The sequence below is a fragment of the Psittacula echo genome (genome assembly GCF_963264785.1).
Source record: "Psittacula echo genome assembly, chromosome: Z".
NCBI classification, from domain to species: Eukaryota; Metazoa; Chordata; class Aves; order Psittaciformes; family Psittacidae; genus Psittacula; species Psittacula echo.
Window position 1 is genome coordinate 43,799,560 of NC_137742.1, and position 27,967 is coordinate 43,827,526.

The 27,967-nt window shown below is 37.7% G+C and overlaps 1 protein-coding gene across 1 annotated transcript in view; it reads right to left on the reverse strand.

The window, feature by feature from the left end:
• Positions 1-796: 796 nt before the first annotated feature.
• The window catches only part of FRMD3 (FERM domain containing 3), a gene marked incomplete at both ends in the record, with an annotated part of 139,313 nt that continues 112,142 nt past the window's right edge, over positions 797-27,967 (reverse strand). Inside the window, 7 exons of the mRNA XM_080638309.1 lie at positions 797-1,392; positions 16,656-16,777; positions 20,123-20,191; positions 21,104-21,178; positions 24,432-24,520; positions 25,333-25,396; positions 27,617-27,705. Of these exons, the coding sequence (XP_080494435.1) occupies positions 797-1,392; positions 16,656-16,777; positions 20,123-20,191; positions 21,104-21,178; positions 24,432-24,520; positions 25,333-25,396; positions 27,617-27,705 (1,104 nt within the window). The remainder of the gene's footprint in view (positions 1,393-16,655; positions 16,778-20,122; positions 20,192-21,103; positions 21,179-24,431; positions 24,521-25,332; positions 25,397-27,616; positions 27,706-27,967) is intronic.

The following is a 27,967-nucleotide window of genomic DNA, read 5'->3' on the forward strand; positions in this document are numbered from 1 at the left end:
GTACCATTACTTTCCTTTCTGCTCACTTCCATAAGCTTTACAACTGTGCCTTTCAGAAATTCTTCTGCGTACTTGGTGTCCTTTCACCTCCCCCAAGCAGCCCGTATTGAACTTGAGTGAACTTTCTATGTATTTCCCAAACCACAGTCTCTCTTTATACACCTATATTTAACTCATTCATTCTGCAGCCACTAGTTTAAAAACAAGTCATTGCTAAAACACTAAAAACATCCCACATTCCCTTGTGCATTATTCTTACCAACTTGTACATTTAAATAACATCCAAAGTTGTCTTTCGCTAAAAAATTCCCAAAATATTTTAAACACATAAAATTCTAAAAAACCAAACAAACAGAAAAACAAACCATAAACAAAAACTCAGCATAAACATTGCTTGTATAGGCATTGGTTAGAAGACTGCTGCACTAAGGAGTATATTCAAAACAGTTTTTCTTTCAGTTTCATTGGATTTAGTGTCATGGATGGAAAGGTTAAGGAGAATGAAACTTATTGTGACCCCATCTTATATGATGTAATAGATGAGCAGGAAGTCTGAAATGCAATTAGAATAAATCTTTTTGATTACTGAAACCTGACCATAAAAGCCTGTAGCTAAACAGGAAATTTAACAATGCAAAGCAAACTTAAGAACTTAAAAAATCTATGAGTCTATCCATGTGTGGATATGAAGACAGCTACTGTCTGGAACAGCTGCTGTTTCCAGGGGCATTATGGAAAGCTGGCACTAACTGAAATTTTGAATATAGCCCTTAGTTTTACCATATTTATTTAAAATTTAAAGGCTGCACAGCATGTCACGAATGAAGTTTATTTTGCAAGCCACCCACTGCCTAAGGGGGCAGTAATATTCAACATGAAACTGCTGAAACTCAGGTGTCTGACGAATTTCATGGAGAAAAGAGATCTGAAGGTCCGACTCCAAGAGAACAAGGAGAAGAGGGAACACAAACAGTAACAGTCCAAGGCCTACAAAGAGAAGTCTGGAGAAACTCTTCACAAAGGCATTCACCTCTATGTTGCCCATTAGAAAGTCATAGCTCCACCTAAGTGCTCTACGAGCTTCTTTCAGTTCTTCCTCCTCTGCAATCAAAAATGCATTTTCATCTGCTTCCAGTTCCTCAAATGAATCCGTATCATCTTTCTCATACTCTACTCTTGGAGAGGTATCAAAGAGCATGTCAATCTCATCATCAACAGGAGTGGGTAACAAGCTGGCACTAGGGTTATATACCAGTTCTGAGATGGTTAAAGGTTCTTCTTTCATTTTCTCTTCCTGTTCAATGGCAAGATCAACATTCTCTCCAGCGTCCTTAACTGGAGAGCTTGAGGTCACTGGTACTGAAATCTCATCTTCCCTTGGCAGCTGGACACCTGAAAAAAGGAGATGAAAATAGTGATCCTAAATTTCTGCCCTAAAAAAACCCCACCAAAACCCTCAGCCTTCCAATAGTATCTAACAGGGATTGGAAAGAAGATTCTGCAGTCATTTTGCATATTGAAACCAGACCATACACAGTTTGTAAATACTGGAAAAGCCTTTTGAAAAGTACCAGAGGAGAGGAACTTCTTTACAACACTGCAGTATACCAGAGCTGCTTAACTTTGTCTGATACAGCTACTACTAATAATGGTGTAACACAAAGGAGAAAACAGAACAGCTAATTTTCTACTGGCAATAGGACTTCTGATATAAATGAATACCTAGTACATCTGAACTGGTACTATTTGGTGGCTAGTAATAACAACAACAACAACAACGCATCTTTATTTCTTTGAGGTGAATGAAGGGAAAGTGATAAGGTTAGGAAGCGATAATGGCTGAGGTTGGGAATTTTTAATAGAGCATGAAATTAGAAAGAGACAGTAGATTAGCATTCTAAATTCACATTAAAAGTTGAGAAGATAAAAGGAGAGGAAGGCTGACACATAGTATGAGGATTAGGTATCATTGAAACAGAATGAAAATGTCTCATCACTTTAAATAGCTCCCTCTCTTCATGTCTTGTTTTAGTTCCAGTCATCTTTCTACTCGTCATACTCATAGTCTCTTTTGCCTCTCCTTTAAATTTCTCTCTTCCCCTTACAGAAGAGTCTTTCTTAGCCTTACTGGAATGCTTACTTCTTATGACTCCTCTGTCTGCCCAAGTTCTCTCCTCTCAAAACTCACTCCCCTTTTTCCAGTCTAATACTAACAGCAGCAAGTCCGCACAGAAGTCTAGCTGCTTTGTAGCTACATCAACACTGCAGAGACTGCTGTTAGTTGTCATTTGCAGGAGTGGAACGGACAAGAGTCAGGTACAGAGCTCAAACAAACTGATGGGAAAAACAGTTTTAAATTTGTCCCATGTCCAACGTTCATTACCATCATCAGATGCCATCTATGCTCAGACAGAACAGACCATACACATTATCATGTGCAACAGTAATATACAGTAACACTTGGTGTTTCTTATTTTGTGATGTTCCGTACATCTTCATTCCTTAGTAATGACTAATCCAAATGCAACATACAGATAAAGATTGAGTAGGTAAAACCAACAGAATGTTACATGACTTGTCCAACAAGCAACTCAGGAAATTCACGTCAGTGTACTATTTATAATTCAAATTAAGCTAATTTTTTTATATCAGTGAAAGATCCATAAGAGCGAACTGACACCATCAAAGATTCTTTTCAGTTTTAATGCTGTAAAGATTAAGGTTCAGAGACTTTAAAGCAATGTGGAATACAAGAAAATGTATTATTACAGAAAACCAAGTAATCAGAAAAGCAGTACGTCTCCAGTGCTAATTCGACTAGACATAATGGTTTTCAGTGTGAAGTAAATGAGTCTCAGCAAGCTCTATGAAAGCTTTCTATTGAAGGATGGAAAACATACAAAAAAAATTAAAGTAAACAAAAGGCCCATTATGGTTTTATATTGAGATGAGGGAAATAAAGCATGACTTGAACCTTGAGATGCATCACTACTCTGTAGACACATAACACAGGACAAAAATGGAAAAGCAAAAATCTATATCATAAAGACAGCTACAATATAGGAAGATACACAGTTTAGACGTGTTTTGGATCACAATTCTAAGTTACAATTTTAAATAGTAACTCAATTGTAACTGACCAAAATTCTGCAAAGAATCTCACTTTGAAATCAGAAGCCTTTTCATATTTTTTCTTGATAATGTCACTGATTTTTAGGTACTATTCACTCCACTGAGATTATTAACTTTGTTGCTGAAACCTAATTTCCTTCTATTTGACTAGATAGAAAAATAATATTCTTGTGTCACTGGCTAATGATCATTAAACCAGCAGTAGACATGACTACATTTCAGTGAAATCGGGTGATACAAACCCTACCCTGGACTTTCTCAATGTTACAAATTTTGCATTTCTTGAATGACAAGGTCTTACCATCTCAACCATCAATTTCTTTTTTTTTTTTTTGTTTGTGGGTTGTTTTTTTTTTGTTTTTGTTTTTTGGTTTTTGTGGGGTTGTTTTTTTTTTTTGTTATCTACCATAACGACCATGCTCAGGACAGGATGTATCCATGAAAATCTCAGTCTCATAACTGATACCAGGTCTCTGCACTACCAGGCCAGTAGACCTGCCCTAGGCCAGATACACGCGCACGATCACATTTCTGCCAGATCCCAGAATACCCAGTATTTGCAGAAAAATCTGCCAATATAAAGTTAAACAAGCAGATCAATATTTTGTGAAATAGGCCTCCTGCACTAGGAATCACTTGTTATGACATTTCTTCATGGAAATAGCTACCATAATAGCCTGTTGTATGTCAGAGTGCCTGACAGTAACCACAAAATCCTCTATGCGACCTTTGCAGCTCTGTTTGTTAGCATGTTCTCCAGACACTCAAAAGGGTAAGTAAGGTACTTGCTAAGTTATCCTAGTTTATAGACTTCCCAAAAATTGGGTGACCAATGGCTTTTTAATATCTGGTAACTTTAAAATCACACTGAACTTGAAATGCCAATAAATACAAGATAGACTATACAACGTATTACAGATACTTTTAAAATGCATTAAAAATTATAGAAAACCTGCACACTAACTCACACTTAATCACTCCTTGAACAAGCTAGTTTGGTCCTTACCTGAAAAGACAACTCCCTGGATCCCCTTCCTAGAGCATGCTTTTATGTGTCATGTTACATTCATTACAGAAAACCTCTTCATTACAGAATATAATCCTTGGGAAGTGTTTCCCTACCTCCCTTCAGTAGAGCCCATTAACCATCAAAATTAACGTTTCTTTTTAAATCTTCAAAATGGCCCCAACAGCTCTCTCCCACTGTAATTTGCTTCCTGTTCTCTAAGAGATACACTGGCCACACCTCCAGGTGTGGCTTCACATTCTCACTAAATCAACCAGAAAGATCGTTTCTCCTCTGAGTAAGCCACCTAGTAAAGCTAAACTTGGAAGACAATTGGTTTTCTTCCTGGGTTAATTCTCCGGTGGTTTTTCTCCTGAAATGAGTTGACAGATGTTTTTGCAAACGCAGCACATCAGCAGGGAGTGCTCCTTTCACTGGGACTTAGCCAGCAGATCTGCATAGATAAAGTAAACCTTGTCCTCAATAAAACGGAAATGTCTCCTTATTAGCTTAATTTGACTGCGCAGCTAATAATTCCTTGCCTCAAGTACTCTGTCCTCTTCTATCACAGCCATTTTAGACATTCAACCTATTTCAGCATGAAACATTTTGTGCTGGAATTTATTGTCTACAGCAGTCTGCCATTAACGAACATATCTGCAACAGTCATCAAGAGGAGGATACAAACTGATTGAAAGTAGATACAACAGTGTATGACCACTAAGAAGTGAGAAGAGATTTGGGTGGATCTTTCTCCTAAGCATGATGTAATAGCAAGTAATGCTGAATCATCAAACCATACTCGGGAGTCATTTGAGGATGCACTCATGCTATCTTAAAACATAAAAGCCAAAATTCTTAAACTCCAGAGCACAACATTAATCATCTACACATACCTTTAAATTTACAAGGACTACAATTTGATTTTCAAATGTGCTTTTCACTTTCTCTTGAGTAAAAGGTAAGTTGATCCACTTGCTTAGGGCACTTTAATATGGATTAAAGGACCTAATTTTAACCACCCAAATTTGAGAATCCTGGCCGTAGGCCTATCTATACCTGCTTAGATGCAAGGTCAGTAACATATCTTCATCATGTTTCTCATCATAAAGGGGACAGCTGCAGCTACTGCAAAGGTCACCCCAATTTATGATTCTTGAGCCTTCTCTCCTTCTCCAGAGTAAATTCAAACATTCATAACATCCATAGTGAACATAAATAAGAAAGATCATATTAACTTTCATTAAAACTGTATTTTTCTCAAGTAACCGGCAAACTTTTAACTTCATGATTAACCTGTAGACAGAAGGCAGGAGAGGAACCCTTTCAGATCAGGGGTTTTAAAAACGGAATGTGTCAAAGTTCCAAAGCACACATTAACTTTATAGTCCCCTATGTAGTTTGAGCAGATAATAAGAATTTTCAACTTGTTTATGTTTTGTTGAAACATATTAAATCAAAGTAATTGCATTTTACATCAGCCATATACAAGTGCAAATAAATAATGTTTTAATTTAAAAAAATGGAAACAGAATGGGCATTAACTGCTGATGCAAGATCATTTGATATTAAAATATATATATTATATATAATTTTTATATATATATACAAAGCTGTTCTCATTTCTTCCTATGCGCTATAGCACCACAACGTTTCTAAGTGAATGACTGAGGAAACAATTAGATATTAACCCTAGTCAATGTAAGTCCACAGCAAAGTTCCAGTCATGTTGCAATATACAGATAACTATGTTGGGCCACTCAGATTTTGATGGTTTGAAACGACATAAGGGTATCTTCATTATGGCACATATCATTTACAATGCTCATGCAGGCATAAGAATATCACATTAAAGCATCAAAATTCAAAATCACTCTGCAGTACAACAAATATTCCAGTGACCCAAATTTAAGAAAGGAACAAGTTTTTCAGACTACTTATTTTTTGGACAGCCTTCAAGAAAGTCAGCTATCTGAAGCAATACAACCACGTTGAAACAAAAGGAAAAGATCCTCAATATCTTCCAATGAAAAAAGAGAACATAAAAGCTAAAGCAAGTCGAAAGCCAATGTCCTTTAATTACTCTACAACACTGATGCAAATCCTTTACTCCTATCCATACATAACAATTATTTTGCTACCACCCTTATAGAAATAATGTATAATCTTTTAGGCTATATTTTGAAATGCCTACTATTTCTTTCGTAATAATTAAAATTTGTATTGTGTTTAGATTTAAAGCATAATGACTTCAGTATTAAATTACATTTAATCAAGAAGAATTTCTTCCTTTCAGTCTTTGTTTTATATTTTTACAGGCAGCTTACAATCCATTGGTCAGAATCTTTCAATATATATTATCGGAATATCAAGTAAATGAGCTCAATTTTATTTCTTATATTATACACCACTAGCAAAAGTTTGCTCCACTTTTCTGGCAACTGGACAAAATTCACAGAGACAGTTAGTTTTCATTATGCTAGCCAAAACTCAGTACTTCCCTTCCACCAAGTATTGGGATTGCTCCAAACTTCTAACTTGCTACAGCAAATAGGAACATGAATAGCTTAATAAAACATGACTTTACAGTGCCCATCTGCTGCAAACATGAATGTGCAAGAGGTCTGACATAAAGGTTGTCAGCTGCTAGTGTTTCTAAAGATGCCAAAACCAGCAGCTGAGGATTAGCTGGATGAAGGGCAGCTCCAGCTCCACCATTCTTGAGAAAATTCAGTTGCTGGAAATACAGCCCCCAGAAAAATGTATTCTCTGCTTATTTAAAAATTCAGTTCACACACTGTCTGGTGGCCAGATATACTGCATACAGCTTTACTGTATTGCAAACACAACTACACACCTGTAAAGGCTTTGAATAGTGGAGAAAGGAACAAGAGTGAGTATTTTCTTCTCTTAAAAAGAGATCTGAAAAATTAGACATGGTCTAAAAAGAGCAATGCTTGGAATACTTCATATACATGTGTAAACTGTATATGAAGTGGCCAGCCAACTGCAATTAGGACAGTTCCTTCCTATCCCTTTTACTAGTTCCTCTAGAAATATTGTGTATTCCTTCTCTTATTTTCAATGTGGATATAATTTATTTGTGCTATGAATAGAGTGATCTTTCAGAGGGGAGAAGGTGACTTTCTCACAGGAGCAAAGTGCTCACATGTCACAAAGAAGATGTAAGAAAGAGAAACAGAATCTAGAATTGCAGTAAAACTCAAATATTCCCCTTCACAGGATCTATATCAAAAGAGAATCTACGTCACAGTCAGATGTGTAGCCCTCAGAAGTAGGAGGCCATATATCTGTACCTTACCCACATCCTGTACCCACAGAAGACACCTGTTCTAGCTTTGCAAGGAGAATAAATCAATGACAGTTTATAGTAACTCCTTTTTAGGTAGCAGCCTGGCTTTCCATCTGGTCATTCCCATTTGTTTTACAAGAACTTCTAGAAGGCAGCAAAGCCCTGTCACAGCTGCCAACTAACATCAGCTGCAAACAGTGTGACTCTGGTGTTACAACTTGCCCCCCAGTAGTGTTCAGCTAACGTCACAGCTAGTGCAGCCATTAGTACTGTTTATAGGATGCCACCCCACTTTTAACACCCCACAAATGGCACCTAACTCACAGAGGTAGAAGCAGAACAGACCATTCAGCACAGTGGATGCTCTGGAGTGCGTCTCTAGCCTCCCTCTGACCTGGAAGAAGCCCACCCCAGCATTGCTGACCTCCTTCCAGAACCAGGATTAAGCAGTGAGAAGACTGAAGTGAGCAGCAGGAAGAGAACTGAATGTCATGGGAGCAGGAAGGAGAAGGCAAGGTACATCTGTCAATAGCTCAGAAAAATCAGAAAAGCTGGAGAAGGGACTGCAGCAAGTCAGTGTCTAGCACCAGGCCAAAGAGAGCAAGGCTAAAAATAACTGGGCACTGATGTGAAAGCTGGCATCAAAGAAAAGGACAAGCTGGTCATTTTAGCATCTCCACTCAGCTTGGGATGAGCCCTCCTAGTGCAAGTCAGCGTTGTTCTGAAGTGGTAACAACCACAGAGTTTTTCCAAGGAGTTATGCTCCCTGTCATGAGTTTTGCACAAGCTAACTTCAGCCCTTAGGATTTCATATCATATCATGCTGATATACAGGCTTTATGCATGTGTACACCAAAAGGAGTAACATCCTATAAACAGTGCTGCAAAATCAAGAGTTTTAAGAATCGATGTAGCCCCAATTCACAAATCTGCTACTAGACTGATGTCATCTTGGAATCGTAGAGTCACCTGTGTTGGAAAAGATCTTTAAGATTATCAAATCCAACCATTACCCCAGGACTGTCAAGTATCTATTGTATCTATTTGGAGCAAACATTTAACCTCTGAGGTGTAAGAATACAAAATATGTAAATACTAATGCTTTTTCAATATTGCTCTCTATTTTTGAATCAAACGAATTGCTTTCTTGTAAACAATATACTTTCCCCTTCATGAAGCAAAACCAACCAGGAGCTGTTGCTGCTAAGAGGTAAATCACTGCAAGAAACAGGTACTCCCATAGCTACAATGCTTATTGTTTTCTGATTTTCAGGAGCCAAAAGTCTGAGAATATTCTGGTCTTTGCCACATTCTCAGTTAATTCTTCTGTAAATACTTGTTTCTAAAATGAAGATTCAATACAAAGGCATAGTTTTATATAGGTGCATGGAAACTGAAATCTGTCAACCACATATGCAAAAATACCAAAACTAAACAGAACCACAGAAAGCATGGAGAAACAGTTTTTGAAATGTCTTAATACTGTAAGGAAACAGAGACATACAGATTGAGACAGGGACCAATCCATCTTTGGCAAAGCGATTCGGTATAAAAACAAGGGGAAAAAAACCAAAACCACAAACCAACTTTGTTTTTGTTGCTATCCAAAGCAATATTGAATACTTTTTGTTCCTTGGGTTGCACACTGTTATATGTACTGAAAAATAGATCCAGATCAGACTCCTTTCTCCACTGCACCCCAGTACTATTATTCAGTATATTAAATTATTCAGTCTCTAGAAAAATAAAACCAATAAAGTTATGATCTGGCAACCCACTCAGCTACAGTAAAACACTAAACTGTATCCACTACTGTATTCAGTTGACGTTCAAAAGCTGCTACCAACCTATCTGCTAATTTAAGAACTATTTAGTTTCGACAGAAATTATCACAGTTTCAAAGTATTTCTCCACCTCAGTCCAAGAAAACTACAAGGGCAAAATTTGAGTCACTCATTTTTCAGCAATTAACAAAAAAATCCACAATTTACAAGATACTTCAACAAATGTCATTTAAGTTTTGTCTCATTCATTCCCCATTTGCAACTCCGCTCCTGTCAGTAATTTGTCCTTATTCTCTGCTATACTTGATGTAACATTGTCATTTGCAGGATAGTTCCTTTCCAAGAGACCATTATTAGCATAAAAGATATGAGAGGAGAGAGGGGAGAAAGGTTTGAGTAAAATAAATGTAAGTTTACCAGTCCTTCTGGCTGTGATCTTGGAGCCATGCCGCAGTAATCGAATGCACACTTCCTTGTTGCAGTGGTTAACCATCCGCAAATGAATGCTTCTCTTGGTTTGGATTTTTACAAGACATTTCACCATTTTGACTATTAATTCCTCTTCTCAAAGTCTTCTAAAGGCTCTACCCATACCAGCTCTGACCTTTCATTGGGTTCCCACTGAGTTTTAAGAGACTAACACAAGTCAGTCTCAATGAATCAAATGACATGCTTCTAACATGGCCAACAAAAATATCCCAGTGGGGAACAGAATGAGAGGTTATTTTTAAACATTTCCAAATGCCTCATAACACACAATACAAACTTCCACAGCATCCATCTCAGTTAGCAGTTGCTAGCATAACAGCTGAACCACACACACAAGCATAAAAATATCCAAGGCATCAAAACATAGCACCACGAAACAAAAGGCCAGCATTTAGGATCTGTTTTTCAAAGAGCAAAATGACACTGTGGCCATTATTTTTCTGAAGAGCTTCAATTTAGCTACTGATGTCAGTTCCCCACCGCTGCCTGGAAAATAATTGCATAAAACGCATAGATTCAAAAGGAAAAATCCTATGGGGGCTTACAAACCTTAGTCACAAGGAAACCAATAAGATGAAGCCTAAAATCAAAGCTGATCTGCCCGTGTATGAACAAAAGAAGAAAATTCCTAAGTTTGGGAAAAATGTGTCTCTGCATATGTGCTCCAGTTCCCACTTGTGGACAGCTATTAGGCACATTTTGTATACACCAGAAAGAAGTGTTCTTCAGAAGGCTGGGCACCTTCCCTGTCACAGTCCTGCAGAGATATGCAGGCTTCTAAAAAAGGCATGACGCACATAGGCTGGCTGATAACTTGCTCCAGCTGGAAGCTGGAATGCAACCACGTGCACAGCTTCAAACTGTCCTAGTGGGAAAGGAGCTTTTACTGAGCCCACTGAAACCACAGAAAGGAGATAAACTGGAAGGAGTGGGCATGTGGGGAGCCAGTCTCTCACTTCCCAGAATCCCCACCTTTAATATTTATGACATGTGTGCCATCTGAGTGGTCATTATCTGACATCCTTGTTTCCTCTGCACCATAAAATCAATGATGTGCATGTGACTATGTGGGAAAAAAAGGGGAAGGGGAGAGAGTCCTGAAAAGGCGTATTTTACATAAAGAGATTCTCTCATTATAAACATCTGCTTCAACGGAGCTTTGGGAATAGTCTTTACAGTGGTTCCTCTGCCCTGCCTGGCCCCCAGAATATGAAATTCCAGCAGTGCTCCTTTTTACACATTCATCTGCAGGGAGTACTCTCCTCTTCTTTCCTTCTCTGCAAGCACTCTCAGGAAAGATCAAATGCCCCTTTGCTTCCTATCTCCATTTTGTCACCACTTCAAAAGTAAGATTCCGTCTGCTTTTCTCATCTTCATTCTCACAACTGTTGTAACAGCCAAAAGCGTTCAATATTCACTTTTTACACAGCTACTAAAACTGGAAAGCACCAATTCTTACAAAAGCCTAACCACCACCATGTTCAATATGCAAAGGACAGTCTAATCAAGGACACAAGTGTCACCTGGACAAGGCTGTGAATGATTTCCAACAGGACATTCATGTTGATAAATAAACATTTATCATTTATGTTTCATGTGACCATGACCATGAAAAACAGAAATGACTGTGAGATATCAAGTCACTGCCCACAAAGCATGCAGACAAAACTGAGTGAGATCTATGTTGAAACCTTGCAACCCTTTGTCACTACCTATAACGCTCAGCGAGTAAGACACAGGCTTTATCTCCTGAGAGAAAGAAGAGTACATGACATTAGCAGCACATTCTGTGTAATGGTTTGAAGATGTTTTTTCGCAAAGATTTGCAAGACAAGAAGCCTGCTTCTCTCCTTCACTGCTGCCCAGAACATTCTGTGTGAAGACAACATCCAGCAAAGCAAAGGCTCCTCTCAGTAGCTAATTGGTTTTCCAGCTCTTATCACTCTCCCCTTTCCTAATTTGCTACTTTATATAATACACAGCTGACGACTATTGATGGGAACCGTGGCAAAGAGACCCTTGGTATTTGTGAGAAGGCAGAAAGCAGCAGATGGTTAGGTAGCCTATTAAAACCAGGAAGTATGGTTTATGAAAGCAAAACCAGTCCCCCTCCCAAACCCAGAAAGCTAAAACTAAAAAACACTCCTCAAAACTAGCATCTTTCCATCACAAACAGAAAAATTCTGTTCAAGAATAATAATTTCAATGTAATTGTGAAAAGGAGGTACATCACCTGTCTTCAGATTTTAGAGGTATCTTATTAAGGTGATTGAGGCAATATTGTTTAGTTTGTGACAAAAGTAGTGATCTTATTTTGTAGACACATGGCATGGTAAACACCTAGAAATCTGAGAATTTGTAACCAAGCTACAAAGCAAAGCTGGGAGAGTTATTTGTTGTTAGCACTAGTATTGTCATCTTGAAGCAAAAGGTTCGTTTGGTAATAGTTGCTTTCAGACCTTGTAGGGCTCAATTGTTTGATTAGACACTGTAAATCCAAGTTTGTTGAATACAGACATGTGGATGCACTCAGTGATATTAAAATCTCCTGAGGCCAGAACACCCTTTGAGAGAGAGTCCTAAAAGCTTGCACGACAAAGTGTGCAGTAGCGAGACCAGATTTCATTTCACAAATGGAATAATGATCCATAAAGGGGAGAATAATCTCAAAATTTAAAAACTACCAAAAAACTAGAAGAAAATTACATTACATTCAACCTGTCCTACAGATGCTCACTTTGGCCTCTATAAAATTTAATGGAATATTAATGGAATATTAGAACAAATTATTTATCTCTACACACCCGAGAATTCTAAAAATGGAACTGGTATTTTATTTAGAGAAGTCACTAAGAAATCTGATGAACTCCTACATTTACAGTGTTTGTTATTATACGCTCATGTACAATCAGCTAACAGGAGTACTGCTGCTGCTAATTTCACAGGGAAAAGCTGTTTGATGCTACATGATACAAGACGTTTCATGATTTTCTCTAATGTATTAAGATAAACTGTGTTTAAGATAAAATCATATACAGCAGGTATTTTAAAAATATGACTGTTGACAAGCTGTGTATTAGTTCTAACCAGAGACACAGTCAGGACTAAGCAATTTTCTTTTTCCAATAAAAATTAAGTGCAACAACATTGAGCTGTGCCCAGGGAAAATGGTGAACTTGATTACCTGTGATAGTCTTCCTGCGCTACAGACATGACATGTGAACAGGTACTTAACATTATTATTTTGCTATCATTTTTTTAATATTTGTTCATATTATTATTCTTATGTAGCAAATTTTTCATGTGTTGTTGCCTCAGCTATATTCATAAAAGCTCCATATGCCTCTAGTCTACAACCAAAGCTTTCACAGGTGAGAACTCACACGCAGACACATCTAGTCTGGTAGTAGCTGCTGTATGTTTATTCCCATACATGCTTTTAAGATGCAACAAAGACTCTACAGTGTAAAGTTAAGTGTCATTCATGCCAATTAATTGTTGTTAATGCAATATTTCTTATATTTGAGTGACACACAAAAATAAGTTTGCTAAAGGATAAGAGCTCTCTGTACACAACTCAGATGCACAAGCATACCATTTCATAAGAAAAACAAATTCTTAAAAGATCAATGAGGACATCAACTTTCTTTTTTCTCAGATACAGTACAAGGTAGATCAATTAATAGAACTACTGAAGCATGCTACTTTCCCTTTTGTTGCTCCAAAGGCAAAGTCAATGTTACCAGGAAAATAATTCATGTAAGAAACCTGAGCACACAGGTATCAAGTAACTTGAGTTTTCATCACTTTGTTAAACCCACATTAATATCCTGTGACTCAAGAGGTGTGGTTTTGCCTTTTTTTTTTTTTTTTTTTTTTTAGTTTTTTTGTTTGTTGGTTGGTTTTTTGGGGGTTTTTTTGGTGTTTTTTTTTTTGTGTTGGACTACTCAAATACATGAAGCCCTGATAGCATGTGGTGATGGAAAATCCAGACAATGATCTACCACCTGCAAAACAACTGCCAAGTGATCAGGATAGGCAACAATCTGTCTCACCGAATTAGAAGGCGAAAGAAGGCAGCCATACAATTCTTACATCAATAAAAAAAAAGAAATACAATGCTTTCAACTGCATATGGAATGCGACTATGCAAAGGACCTAACAGGACCAACTGGAAGGGTCTAATTTTGCCATCTGTGACAAAGATGAATTTTGCAATCACACTTCTGGATACACTTAACACTTCTCTAGGTAGGTGACTTCTGAAGAATACCTTTTAGGTTCAAAACATAAAAATGATCTTCCCAACCATATCTGACAATGACACATGTAAAATCTAATTCTCAGGATAACTTCCTACACACGACAGTAATTTTACGGATGCATCTTTACAATACCATGCCTCTTTCTTCTGGAGACGGAATGGACATTAGTGCAAAACGAGAGTCAGTAACAAGCAGTGTGAGAGCCTGAAGAATCTTAAGCTATAGCAACAAACGAATGAGAGATGACCTACAAAACCTAAAGCACAAGGACTTGAGACTAGTTGAGACTAGTTTATTAATTTGATAAAATATGTATTTGCTGATGGTCAGTCTCTTAGGTAAGTAAAGTTACATAACTATAAAACAGGAATAAAAGCACATTTAGGTAAGAATACCAATTCAAATCTAGGAGCTTAAATTAGTAATTAAACACCTGTATATGGCCTCTAAGTGCATATTGAAGATTTACCTGTGGAAGAATAAGACACCAATAGACAAATTTAGGATACTTATGCTTGCCATTCTAATAAAAAATAAAATGCCATTACTTGCTTTCAAATCCTCTTACATAAGTGTCAAATGCTAAAGTAACTATTACTGTGGTATCACAGGCATCTAAAATCTTTCTTGTCAAAAACAATGGTCATTTATGAGCATATCCTTTCTTACATGTCTGCAAAACCACTGGACAATTTGTGCTTTCTTGGAGAACAGCTTCACTTCAGCATGATAGACAGAATTTCGTATGAGCTCCAGCTGTTTTTATTTTCCATCTGAAAGGATTATCCCAAGGAGAGCAAGGCAGGCTGAAGCTGCTAAAACGCCAAAGCATTGGTCCTGGAAGCTGCATTAGCCAACCCACACAGTGAAGGGACATCTGCAGTAGGCAGGGCTACACCATACTCTCAGCAGCATCGGCAGGCCTTTTAGAAAGCACCCCGTCTCAGGCCAGGACATTTAGAGAGATGCCAAGGCTGTTCACATGTAGCACAAAAAACAGTTTTCCAGTGCAGTTCAGTCAGCCCCAGGGCTAGCTGCCTCCCTTCTCCCTACTCCTGCTCCTGCCTTTGGCTTTGGCCTTGAACAAGATTTTGCCTGATCCTCTCTGGTAAGCCACTTAAAGGTTGAGCCAGGAGTAATGGGACATGGTACAGTAAGGAGTTTGGGGGGGCGGGGGAGCGTGTTTTGGTTGGTTGGCATTTTTTCTTGGTTTGTTTTGTTTTTTTTTTCCTTTTAACTCTTTCTCCCAGTTCCCTCTGAGGTGATTAGTGCTAGTGCAAGGGAGAAGATGGGAATCACAGAAGTGGATTGAGTGCATGTGGGGAAGAGAGCCAGCATCAGTGTCAGAGAGCTGTGAGATCTGTTCGCACTGCAATTTGGTAATATAGCCAAGTTCACTACAGCAAAATACTGTAAGAGAGCTAAATACTGTTAACGTAGCAGCTAGTGGTATTGATTTGGAGAAAAGCCCCTTGTCTCAGTATTTAACTATGCATAACATTCTACAGGAAACCCATCAGCAAATGTTTCTGTTAAATTGTAGTAGTAATAACAATTTAAAAAGAAATGTGACTTTCAAACTTACGTAATACACGTTTGAAACCAACACTCTCTGCTGAGCATATAGCAACAAGTCAGCCGTTTCCAAAAATGAATATCAGTGCTTACAGCTGTAAGTGTGGCAGAGCAGTCTTACAAGCAGCAAGCTGTTGCCACTCTGAGGTCATGGCAACCGCCCAGCAGGAACACAGTGTTGGTATTTTGCTGCCAGAAAGCAAGTTATCAGATACAGGTATTTCACAGCAGAGGAAAACAAGTAATTGTTAAAATTAACTGCATGTTATGCAGCTCGTACTAGTAATTACACAGACAAGCTAACTACATAGACAAGCTAATTCACCCTGTTTTTACTACATTCAGTGTTGAAACTCAAGTAAGAACACCGCTGTTAGGTTTTGTTTGGTTGGCTTTCTTTTTTTTATTAGGAAGAATGCAGTTTTCCTCATTTAAGATGGCTAAGATGTTCATACCATTCTTTGTAATGGCTGAATCTCAAAAAGATAGTGTTGAATGTGATTTTTATAATATCAAAGAATAAACAAATACATGGAAAACCTTGTTCTACAAAATACATTCAAGCTGATCTTCCAATAACATCCCTTTTATCAATGACATTAAATTAGCGGAGAATCTTTCCTTCGTGACCTTCAAATAACATCCCTTTTTGTCAATGGAATTAAATTAGCAGAGGGTTTTTCATAACATTAGAACAGAAAGAATCTAAAAGTAAAGGGAAGCAAGAAAAACAACGTACCTACCAGTAAACTGCCAATTTTTACTCCTGAGTAACTGCAGATAGTATTTAGCAAAATGGTGCTATGCTAAGATTACTTATTTCCTGCTAAGCTCCTTTCACCTGACAATCTAAAAAAAGATTCTAAAACTGAAAGCTTAACAGCAGTAACTTTCCCCACAATGTATCTTGCATGAGGCTTGCTCCTTAAGCTAGTGATCATTTCTCAGTATGATGTGCAGAGGCTTAATAGTGGACTTCTCATAAAAATTACAAGAAATTTTCCATATCCCTGAGCCAGTAACATACCTTTTTCCATACGTTTTATAACAAATACTGGTAGTGTTTGGCATGAATCAGGTAAGTGACTCACCTTCATCTAAAGGAGCCTCTTCCTCCTCACAGGGAGAAGGAAGGAGAGGTTGTAGAGGTTCCATGTTGATTATGAGTTGCTTGTTCCAGGAGGGAGAGCTGCGACTCTGGGTAATGCTGGTTCTAAAAGAATGGGAAAACAGCATCAGCTTATTCGCAAGGAAACAACTGAAGTCCAATGTGTCATCTTAGAATGATTTTGCATAAATTACACTAGGCCTTCAACTACCATAACAAGCTTTGCACGCTGAACACTGCTTTAAACCATGTTACATTGAACTCTCCGCAGATATAAATCTTTCAATATCTGAAGTGTAAGAGAAGGTTTTGTGCTGGTTTGCTTCCTTTTACACAGCCTGACTCCTCTTCACCTTACATAGGATTTCAGCATGTTGCTCCTCTCCATGCTGGACAGTACACATCAGCATTCGGCTTCAAGGAAGGCAAAGGTGGAAAGCGTATAAAACATTTTCCTCATGTTGTTGCATTGCCTCCAGGAATGATCCCCCAGGGAGGATTTGTTATGGTTTGAGCATTGCAGACTAAAGACTAAAGCAGGAACGACTGCATCTTCACTGTCTATCTCTTAACACATAGACAGTGCTCTCATTCTCACCCACCCTAGGCACTGTCTCTACGCCATGCCTCCAGGTGTTCAGACTGGTTTTCTTTCTTGTCTTAGTTGGTTTTAACAGGCTTTCCTGGTAGCAAGTGTTGAACTTTCTCAGGGAAATTCAAGGAATGCTGTTGATTCACTTCAGTCATGAGGCTCATTAGACTAAAATCACATTACTGAAAATGTAAAATGGCTCTTTAGAATAAGTTATCTAAGACTTACATGATCCAGGCCTGAAGCAAGAGTCCTGCAATGAATCTGAACCATTACATTATAACATATTTACTTTTGATAACAGCACAGATAAAAGGGAAGAGGATTTGACTTGACTTCAAATGTACATAGGTACAGTGCTGAAGTTTCACAAAATGCATTTCAAGTTTGCACAGTCTCAAAATTACATATAGATTAACAAACTCAACAAAGTACCTATGCAAGTGAAAAGAAGGGATGTGTGCTGCTGAAGGTTTAAGTAAACCTGGGATGCATGTCCTACTCTAGGTCACATTACATGTCATTAAATATTCAGTGGGGATAAACAAGCTTTCTTGCTCAATTGCCATGATTCCTTGCTTATTAACATATGCTGAAAGCTACTTGTGTCCACTTTTGCATTCTGTAAGCAGTTTCTAATAACTATTTAGTTTAAATTTTCACTATCCAAAGAAGTTTTTCAAATTACTGTAACTAAAGCATTCCAACTCAATGGTACCTCCAAGAGCTTGTTACGCAATCCCTTGATCTTTGTGCTTGCTGTAAAGAGCTAAAAAACTAATCCAAAATAGAACCTGTGCTATGGAGCACACACTGGGCTCCTATTTCATACTTATTTACTAAGATCCCTTGTTCGGGCATGGTCTGGAAGCAAAATATTAAATCATTTAGTGTGTACTTTCCAGAAGAACTTGCCACTGCATTAATGCTGCACGACTACACATTCCAAGAGATCTTCAGTCTGTAGTGCTTTCAGTGTAATATCCAAACACAAAGACACTGAACAGTAACCTCCTCACACCTGCACATTTCTTGCTCAATGCAGCCATGATACCACTGATTTGAACTTTATATAGAAATAATTTATACATATATATAAAAATATATATATTTACCTTCAGTCATATCATCTAGATGTTTTGCATCTGAAAAACTACCATTTCCCATCCCCAAATTTTCTTTCACAGAGTAATTTGTTTCTAAAGCCTGCTTTTTTTGAGCTGAATATTTTCTATGCTTTTTGATGACTTGTGCAAGGACAAGCTATTTACCTCTGTCTCCCATTTCAAAACCCATGCTATAAGAACACTTGAAATCATTAGATTTCTTCCTAGTCTTTCTAAAAAAACTGAACTTAGAGCTATCACAATATTGTAAATACAAGCATTTTAAGAAGGTGAGTCCTTAAAAATATATATTATTATTTATGGGTGTTAAATCTATACATCATTGCTCTACAAACTTATTTCTCCTCTGATCTGTTTCTTCACATACACTAAGAGTTTTAAATAATATGTTCAAAACAGTTTAAATACTGAAACCAAACAGAAGTAAAATACAAGATTAAAAAATAATTTTACATTAAAATCTTTTCTTATCCTATGGAAAACAGAAACCCTACAGAAAGAAGACAATAAGCTATTTCCTTACGTGAATAACTTTTTTCATTTAAAACACATTTGTGTGCACAAGTAATCTACCCTGCCTCAGTGGTAGACCTCTATTTTGCCTTCTGTATTCCAGTTGACACATTCTAGACTGTCATTCACCCCATTTTCAAATGTATCTGCAAAAGTATGTTCAAAAGCATCCCTGCAAGTACTTATTATAAATTACATTACAGGGCTGAAAACATACTTAAAAATATTTGCTGCAACTATATTTCTATCCTCTAGTAAAGCTAATCCACTTTTCTCTCAAATATAGATGAAATACCCATATTCAATTAAAAATAAACCACACACACAAACCCCTGAAAAATATCACAATAAAAAGAGGGTTGTAGAATGTTGCCCTAGATTCAGCAGTTGCAGTCATTTTTCTCCTTCTTAGTAGCTGGTGCAGTGCTGTGATTTTGACTTTCAGACTGGGAACAACACTGGTAACACCAATGGTTTTAATTGTTGCTAAGTAATGATTACTCTGACCAAGGACTTTGTGAGTCTCATGCTCTGCCAGGGAGCAGGGGAAGCCAGAAGGAAGCAGACACAGGACACCTGACCCAAAATAGCCAAAGAGGTATTCCATACCACAGCACATCATGCCCAGTATATAAACTGGGGGCAGTTACCCGGAAGGGCTAGGTCACTGCTGGGTATCAGTCCTCGGGTAGTGAGCAGTTGTTTTCTCTCCCCTTGTTATTTCCCTTATCATTATTATTATTGGTGGGAGCAGTAGTGGTTTGTGTTATACCTTAGTTACTGGACTGTTCTTATCTCAACCCGTGGGAGTTACATTCTTTTGATTCTCCTACCCATGCCTCCAGGAAAGAACTTCTTGATTTTTAATTAGACTGTGTTATGAAAAACTATCAAATACACTTCTAAACATGCCCATATACATACACAGAATCTTTCAAAACCAGGCAAGATCTACGAATGAAATAAGAACATACATTTCTATCATGATCATGTAATAACATTATATGTATAACCCAGATAATAATCTAAGCTACTTATCTAACTGATTGATTAAACCCAGCTTCACATATAGCTTCACACACATTTCACACACATACCTCACTATGGAAGCTCAGAATGACAGCCATTACACCTCACAGTAAAGGAAAGAGAATTTCCTTGAAGAGAACAATAATCCTCCTCAGTCCTTAAACTTTAATATCAAATGTCAAGACATACCTGTGAACTTCAGGAGGTTCCCTTTGGATTTTAGAGCTTGCCTCCACAACCTCTTTGGCTACTTTTCCGCTGCATTAAAACATGAAATAAATATTCAAGGAAATGCAAAGCACTATACATACATGAACAATTAAGTTACGTTCAAAAGTGGAAAAGGAAAAGTAAAAAAAAAAAAAAAAAATCATATGTAGTGAAAATACAATGTTGCAGATTAAAAATTATGCTGACCACTTGTCTCCAAAGATACTTAAAAAAAGCAACCTTTTGCAGTAGCATGCTAGGTGTGATTGGACTGAGCCCCTAGTGCCCCCCTTGTCCATGACTGCCCAGTTACAGGGGTCATACAATCTCTGACTGGGCCATGCATCTTTTTTTTTTTATAGAAACTCCATCAAAATGGAGCCCTATTCTGGTGACACTGATCTTTGACAAAGTCTGCACGCAGCCTCCAGTTTATTTACTAAGTGATGCTAAAAGGTAACAGCAAATCTTTCGAATCCTGACTTAGAATCATAGAATCACAGAATAGTTAGGGTTGGAAAAGACCTTAAGCTCATGAAGTTTCAACCCCCCTGCCATGGGCAGAGACACCTCCCACGGGCAGGGACACCTCACACTAAACCATGTCACCCAAGGTTCTGTCCAACCCGGCCTTTAAAACTGCCAGGGATGGAGCATTCACAACTTCCTTGGACAACCCATTCCAGTGCCTCACCACCCTCACAGTAAAGAAATTTGTCCTTATATCCAATCTAAACTTCCCCTGTTTAAGTTTGAACCCGTCACCCCTTGTCCTATCACTACAGTCTGGCATTTCTTCCCTCCAGCACATCAACCGAGCCAAAATATTAGGTGTGAATGTGAATTAAGTGTGAATGGATCCTCAAGCAGGAAAAGCATTCCATCTGTCATGAATAATTGAGGACATTTTTTCTTACTTTGTGAAACGGTTCACCATGAAAAAGAAAAGCAAACACGTACCTGTATCGAAATCTACTGCCTTTAAAAAATATCTTGCTACTGGACATGGTCTTGATTTGACTGGATTTTGCATACCTTGAAGAAAAATAACAGTCTGTCACATCTTCAGCACAGAACGAACCTGATAAGCAGAACTGAACAAGGCAAACTACAAGCTTTGTTACTTTTATAACACAAAGTAATATTCAATAATTGAGCTTTCCAATTTTTTTTTAAGCCTTTATACAAATTAAAATATAAAGCACACATATAATAATTTAGACAGCACAGAAGACTGAATGTAAACCAAGTGATTACCTGGATAAGAAAGCAAGAAAATTAAATGCAGACACTTGCTGTATCTCTAGGGATTTTCATTCACAGGATGAAAGAAAGATAGTGGTAAGCCCCTAGGACAAGTTTGCCCTAACACCACCTTGTTTATGGGAAGATAAGGATATTTCCACTTTCTCACTAGTAAAATAAACACTTAATAAAGAAGCAGTAATGCTTCTCTCCCAAAGTAGTTGCATTTCTCCATACAGTCAACTTCTTAGCAGCCTGTATCATATGCTACTGCTTCTCTGTAATCATGAAGTACAGAGCTACCTTTTAATCACAGTCTTTCATCACAAGGATCATGAAAGAGTACCTCAGACACACCAACTCCTTGACGTTCTCTGCCTTCAAAGTGGCAAATTGATTTTGTATGGAATCTCTCATTCCCAGATCCTAATAGATAACCTCCTATAATCCATATCTACTTGAAAATAATCGCAACAGTCAACCCTGAGCCTGTATTGAGACAGGACTTAAAAGTTGTGCTTTTCAAGACATGCCATGTGATGATGACCTTATTTTAAATCCCACATCTCAAGCTCTTCTAAGCAGACAAGAGGACCAAACCTAATTAAGGTATAGAGTCATCATCATGAACTACTTATACAACCTGGCTATGACTGTTGTGATCTTGTTAGAATACTTTGCTGGTCTCGTACAGAAGATAGACAGGATTTATCTAATGCTGTTATATTACTAACAAACAGTCCACATATACAACTCAGTTTCTCCAAAACATATGAAAACTTTTGCTGTTTCAAGAGTACTCTCCTAAGCCTGTATTTACAGATTGCTTTGGCTTCAGTTTCTTGTTTGGAGGATTGTTGTTTTTTTTCTGCAGTCCACATACTACCCATTACTATTTTCCAATCTGTCAGCCAGATTCCTCTCCATTGAATACCACTACCAATCTTCATTTTAGTAAAGCAGTTCTATTTTAAGATCCACCAAAATCGAAAGAGGCAAGCATAATTTAAAACTATCATGCTGAAGAAATAACCCCACAGTAATGCACTGAAGACATTTGGAAAGTAGAAAAAAAAGCATGAGAGGAGCAGCTCTGCAGACAGAAAGGTCAGAGAAGAAGGAAAGGGAGGAGGTGCTCCAGGAGCTAAAACAGAGATTCCCCTGCAGCCTGTGGTGCAGACCGCAGCGAGGCAGGCTGCCCCCTGCAGCCCATGGAAAACCAGGCCAGAGCAGACATCCACCCTTCAGCCCATGGAGGACCCGGCACTACAACAGGTAGACATGCACTGGGGGAAGCTGCAGCCTGTGGAGAATCCAAACAGGAGTTGGCTCCTGGCAAGAGATGTGGCCTATGGAGAGAAGCATGGAATGCAGAAGTTTTATCCTGAAGGACTGCAGCCCATGGAAGAGACCAGTGCTGGAGCAGTTCATGAAGGACACTAGAGCAGGGGAAAAGTGTGAGGAAGAAGGAGAAGCAGAGAAAAACTGATATGAACTAACTGCAATCCTCATTCCCTGTCTCCCTGTACTGCTCAGGGTAAGGAGAACATGGAGGACTCAGAACTGAAGGAGTGAAGTTGAGCCTGGGAAGAAACAGGAGAAGGGTGTTTTTAGGTTTGTCTTTATTGACACTTTAAAATAAAGTAAGAAGGTGAGAAAACAAATGAAATTAACCTTCTCCAAGTCAAGTTTGTTTTGCCAGTGACAGTAATAGGTAAGCAATGTTTCCACTGTATCCCAGCCCATGAGCTTCATGTGCATCTGACACCTATTCAAGGTCAAACCCACCACGAACATGTGACCAAAACCCAAACAATTAATATTACAGCCATTTAGCAATAAGAATAGAGAGATGATATTCCTATGAGTCTCCCTCAGCACTAGTTTCTTTCCTTTAGGTGGGAATTGTTTCCTATTCCCTCCATTTATTTCTACTAACATAAAATAAAACTGCTTAAACACCACACACTATTTTCCTATTTACACGTACTTCCAACAGAAAACACTTCCTGATAATATTTTTATTAATTCTGTCACAAACACAGTAGATGTTAACACAGAATTAAGAGCTGTATTTTGCCAGCTCATGTTTCCTGTTTCTTCACTGAACATATCAATTGAATAGTTTATATTGATATATTATCAGTGTTGAAACAAAAGAAGGAATCTTCTCCAAAATGAAGTAGGTCATTATATCCATGTTAGAAGACACATTCTTCCTACTTAGTTATTATTTACCCTTACAGCAGCCCTCTGGTGTTGATATGCTCCAACACAGAAATACTAATTTTTATAAAATATGCAAGATGCTGTAAAGAGAGACTAAGTGGGAAGAATGAAAGCTACGTGCCTAAAGGGGAGCGTTAATAAACAGATCTAACAACGTCAGTGGAGGGCAGAAAAAGCTTCTTAATAAGGAATTATTTTCAAGTTCATTTTTAGGGAATAGGGAGGAAGACACTCCTTTTTTCTTGCTTATTTATACACTTAATAAAAGAAAGAAAGAGAGATGGCTGGCATTTTTCAAAATGTATCCAAGAACATTTTCTTTCCTAAATCATTGTTTGGTTTTTTTTATTTCCAATCAACTCTTACTAAATCTTAGAGAGTGGAAGAACATCACCTAGTGGCAGGATAGCCCAGAGAATCAAGCATAGCAGATTTCTTCCTCCATTCTAATTTCTCCATTCTAATTCTAATCTATTCTATGATTCTAAAGGTATTCAACAGCAGGGCTAATTTAATAACTATGTTCCCAGACACAAGTGCAGTACTGTGTCCATCCCATGACACACTACAGAAAGCAAAAACAGTGTGGTGGGAAAAGTGTAATTATTCACCACCAAAACCCTCCTGCCTCGTGCAGATTGTAAACACTTTATAATACTGGCTTGAAATGAAATAATATTTCCCATTAACTTGCATATTTCTTTTTGTATTTTGAATTCTGCTAATGAAATGGGACATTTCACATTGAACAATCTTCTACTCCCATGCACATTTTTTTAGTTTCATTATAGGAAATTACTTCAGGTTTACATACTTGTAGAAAGCCTGGTTCTCCACTCCACATTTCCAAAGATGCTTGCAGGCTGCTGGTGTAGAGGTATGGAATGAGAGCACAGTCTTTTTCTAAGTGCAAAGAAAAGAAGGTAAATAAAAGTAATGAAAGCACTGAATTCTCAAAGATTGAAGTATCTGTACCTGACAGCATCACCATGAACCGGACACACTGAAGACCAAGATTTCCTGTGTAGCCTCAATCTGTGATTCATCCACACAAATACAACTTATACACAGCTGATAATTAAATTGCCTAGGCAATTGTTTCAGAAATAAAATAAACCACATAAACAGCCCCTGATATCTCTGGAATTATTGCCTTCCTCCATTTTCTGTTCCTCACCAAGATTGTATCTAAAGCCATAGTCTTGAGCTATCTCATTCTACCCTAGGGGAAGAACTGATTCTAGCATCCAGTAGGCAAAAATCTGTACAAGTTCAATGGCAAGATAGAACTCTTGTCTACCTAGGACAGACTCCAGCCTCTTCAGCTGACCAAGATTTGAGAAGATTATCATAATTAGCCAAAAATACCTCACATTGATCTTGAATTTTCAACCATATACAGATATTGCTCATGTTTTAGAGTGGATAAAGCTTAAGTACTTTAAAGTCCACTAAAACTGGACTACACAGACAACCAAAACCATGAGCAATCAACACGGTACTGCATGAATGTTAAGTGATCAGTGTCTGAACCCTTTGCAAATTAGACATTCTTTTGACACCAGCAATATTTACATTTACTCATCTTCTATATTTTAGGTACAATAGGAAGTACAATTACTGGTTGTCTAGATATTTTTTCATTGAAAAATGATGCTATGTCTTAGTTGATTCTCAATCAAATACAGAAGTTCTGTAACAGTATTAAACCTGACCTCTTTCTGAGCTCCAAACACATAAAAAGTCTTCCCTTCAAATTTCAGTTTATAGACATCACACCTAGAAAGAGAAAAATAATTTAAGTATAGGAAAAATAAATCAACAGGTAAGGAAAGCAACTTACATGCAATTTTCCCCAAATCCCAAGCCAAGTGTGTCAAACGACAAAAAGCCTCAACGTATCTTTAGCATAAAAGCATTTAATATTCTAATTTTCTTTAGATTACAGAACATAAGTCCAGAGTATTTATTTTATATCCCTATGCACCTTCAAAGAATTAACTTTGACTGCTAGAAAATGAAGAGGAAATTAAAAGTAGGTAGAAGCTTATGTTTATGTTCTATATACTACACAATTTGTAATTCCTCTTATATTTTAAAATTTAGGAAGTTCTAATGTAATTACATTGAGGGAAAGACAATACTCTTATGTCTATCCTTATTTATTTGTGCTTTCATATCACACATGTTAGTAACTGACTAGTCACAGATAGAATACACAGGAAGAAAAAGAAAATGTTTGACAGCAGTTATTACTGGGGCCTTGTGAGTTGCAAACCTGTGTCAAAACTTAATATAACAACTGCTGAAAGCACAATTTACATACAGAATAGCAGTGCACTGCTATATGGAATATAAAGGTGCTACAATGCCTCTGCTTAAAATGTAGTGGAAATTCTGTCATAATCACAGCTAAAACAGAGACACTGTAGCTTCATAAACTTCTCTAAAGATTTGGGATGTCAGATGGTTGAAATGGGAACAATTCTGGAAGCAAGGTCCATGCTACCCCTGAAACTTTGTAACAAGAGTTTTACTTTAACACTAAATAACAACGAAAAATCATTCCAGTTGAGAAAGCTTTTCCATTGAAAAGAAAATCTCAAATATTAATTTGATCTTATTTCAGCTAATATCAAAGTAATACACCAATATTTCTGAAAGGGCGTATGATTCTTAAGTAACATGAAAAAACAAGTGCTGTGAAACTCATTTCCCACAGTATGATACATGCTTGGCAAATGTTATTCTCTCCTCCCTGCACTGTAGACTAAAATTACAGTTATATTGTCCTTATGCCAAAAGCACATACCACCAAAGCACTGTGATTAAGGCTATCTGAAATTAACCCTAGGGAAACTGCAGCCCAAACCCAGAATCACAAATGGATGGTATTTGATAGACATATCTCCAGACGTCCACAGGGAATCAAATCATACAGACAGGACTGTATGATATGACACTGACTTTACATCTCCGAGAATTTCAGGTTATCAACCATCAGGGAGGTTTCTATGGATATCCAGAAAATAGTCCAGTTCTACACAAAAAAACACCCCACCATTACTTCACCTTCTGCCCATCTTCTTCAACAGGCTGGGAGCACTGAGGTAAAGCAGCCACATCTACGTAACTGGTGTTGGCATCTGTTTAGCAGCAGGGCTAAAATGTGATTTATCAATGTGTAAGCATGCTTGTGCTCACTGTGAATCACACTGCTGAAGGCATAGCCAGCTGCTGTTACCTCACCTGAAGGAAGTCTGTGTTACCTCTCCCTCAAACACAGCTGAGGCTACCCAGTTAAGTCAAACATCTTACAGGAGCAGAAAATAAAGAAGAAAAGAAAAAAAAAAAAGAAATGAAAGGAGGAGAGGAGAGGAGAGGAGAGGAGAGGAGAGGAGAGGAGAGGAGAGGAGAGGAGAGGAGAGGAGAGGAGAGGAGAGGAGAGGAGAGGAGAGGAGAGGAGAGGAGAGGAGAGGAGGAAAGCGGAAGGCCAGACAAACCAAGGACAATTGTGTAAATTGTGTCCACTTCTTAAAAACAGAGGCTAAAAAATAAAAATTCAGAGCATTCTCACCTCCTCCTCTGCTTACCAAATAAATCTTTCCACAGTGTTTAAATTGAAGTTAATTAAATGAGGAAGTAGCAAGAGTCAAATAAAGATGCAGGTGGACTCCAGTAAAGTCTGCCAGACATCTTTGCCAATAAGCCTTACTGGTGATTTATAGCATAGTTCAAAAACTAACTTACTCAACTTTAGCATTTGAGCATTATGTTGATTAATACACCCTGTGACTTAATTTTCACTGGAAGAAGAAAAAGACCAAATTATTATACTTCCCATCTAACATCCTTTAAAACAGAAACACGATCAGACAAGCGAAGGAATATTCACATGGTTCATCTTAAGACAACAAATGCAGGTGAAGATAGTAGGAAGAAGGGAAGACACAGGAGAGAAGACCTGCATATTTATCTCCCCTTACTTCACATGCTTACCATTTTAACAAATGAATTCTTTTATTCCCCTGGAAAACTACAAATCCTGCAGCTGTGAATCCTAAAAATGTAGTCATCCCCATTGAGTCCTTGAAAAAGAAAAAAGGAAAAATAATTTTCCCCTCAGCCAATGAGGCATTTCTTACTTACAGTACAAATTGTTCCTCCACTATAGATTACCTCTATTTTACTTTCTTTTCAAAATCAATTTTGCCTTCAAACTGAACACTTCTAAAGAACCAAGACTGCTCTTGGCTATACAGGCCCTATTTATTTCTAGGCATTTAAATGAATAACAGCAACTTATGTTTTGTTTCGGTCTACTTCTAGCTGATGACACCAGGGAATTAG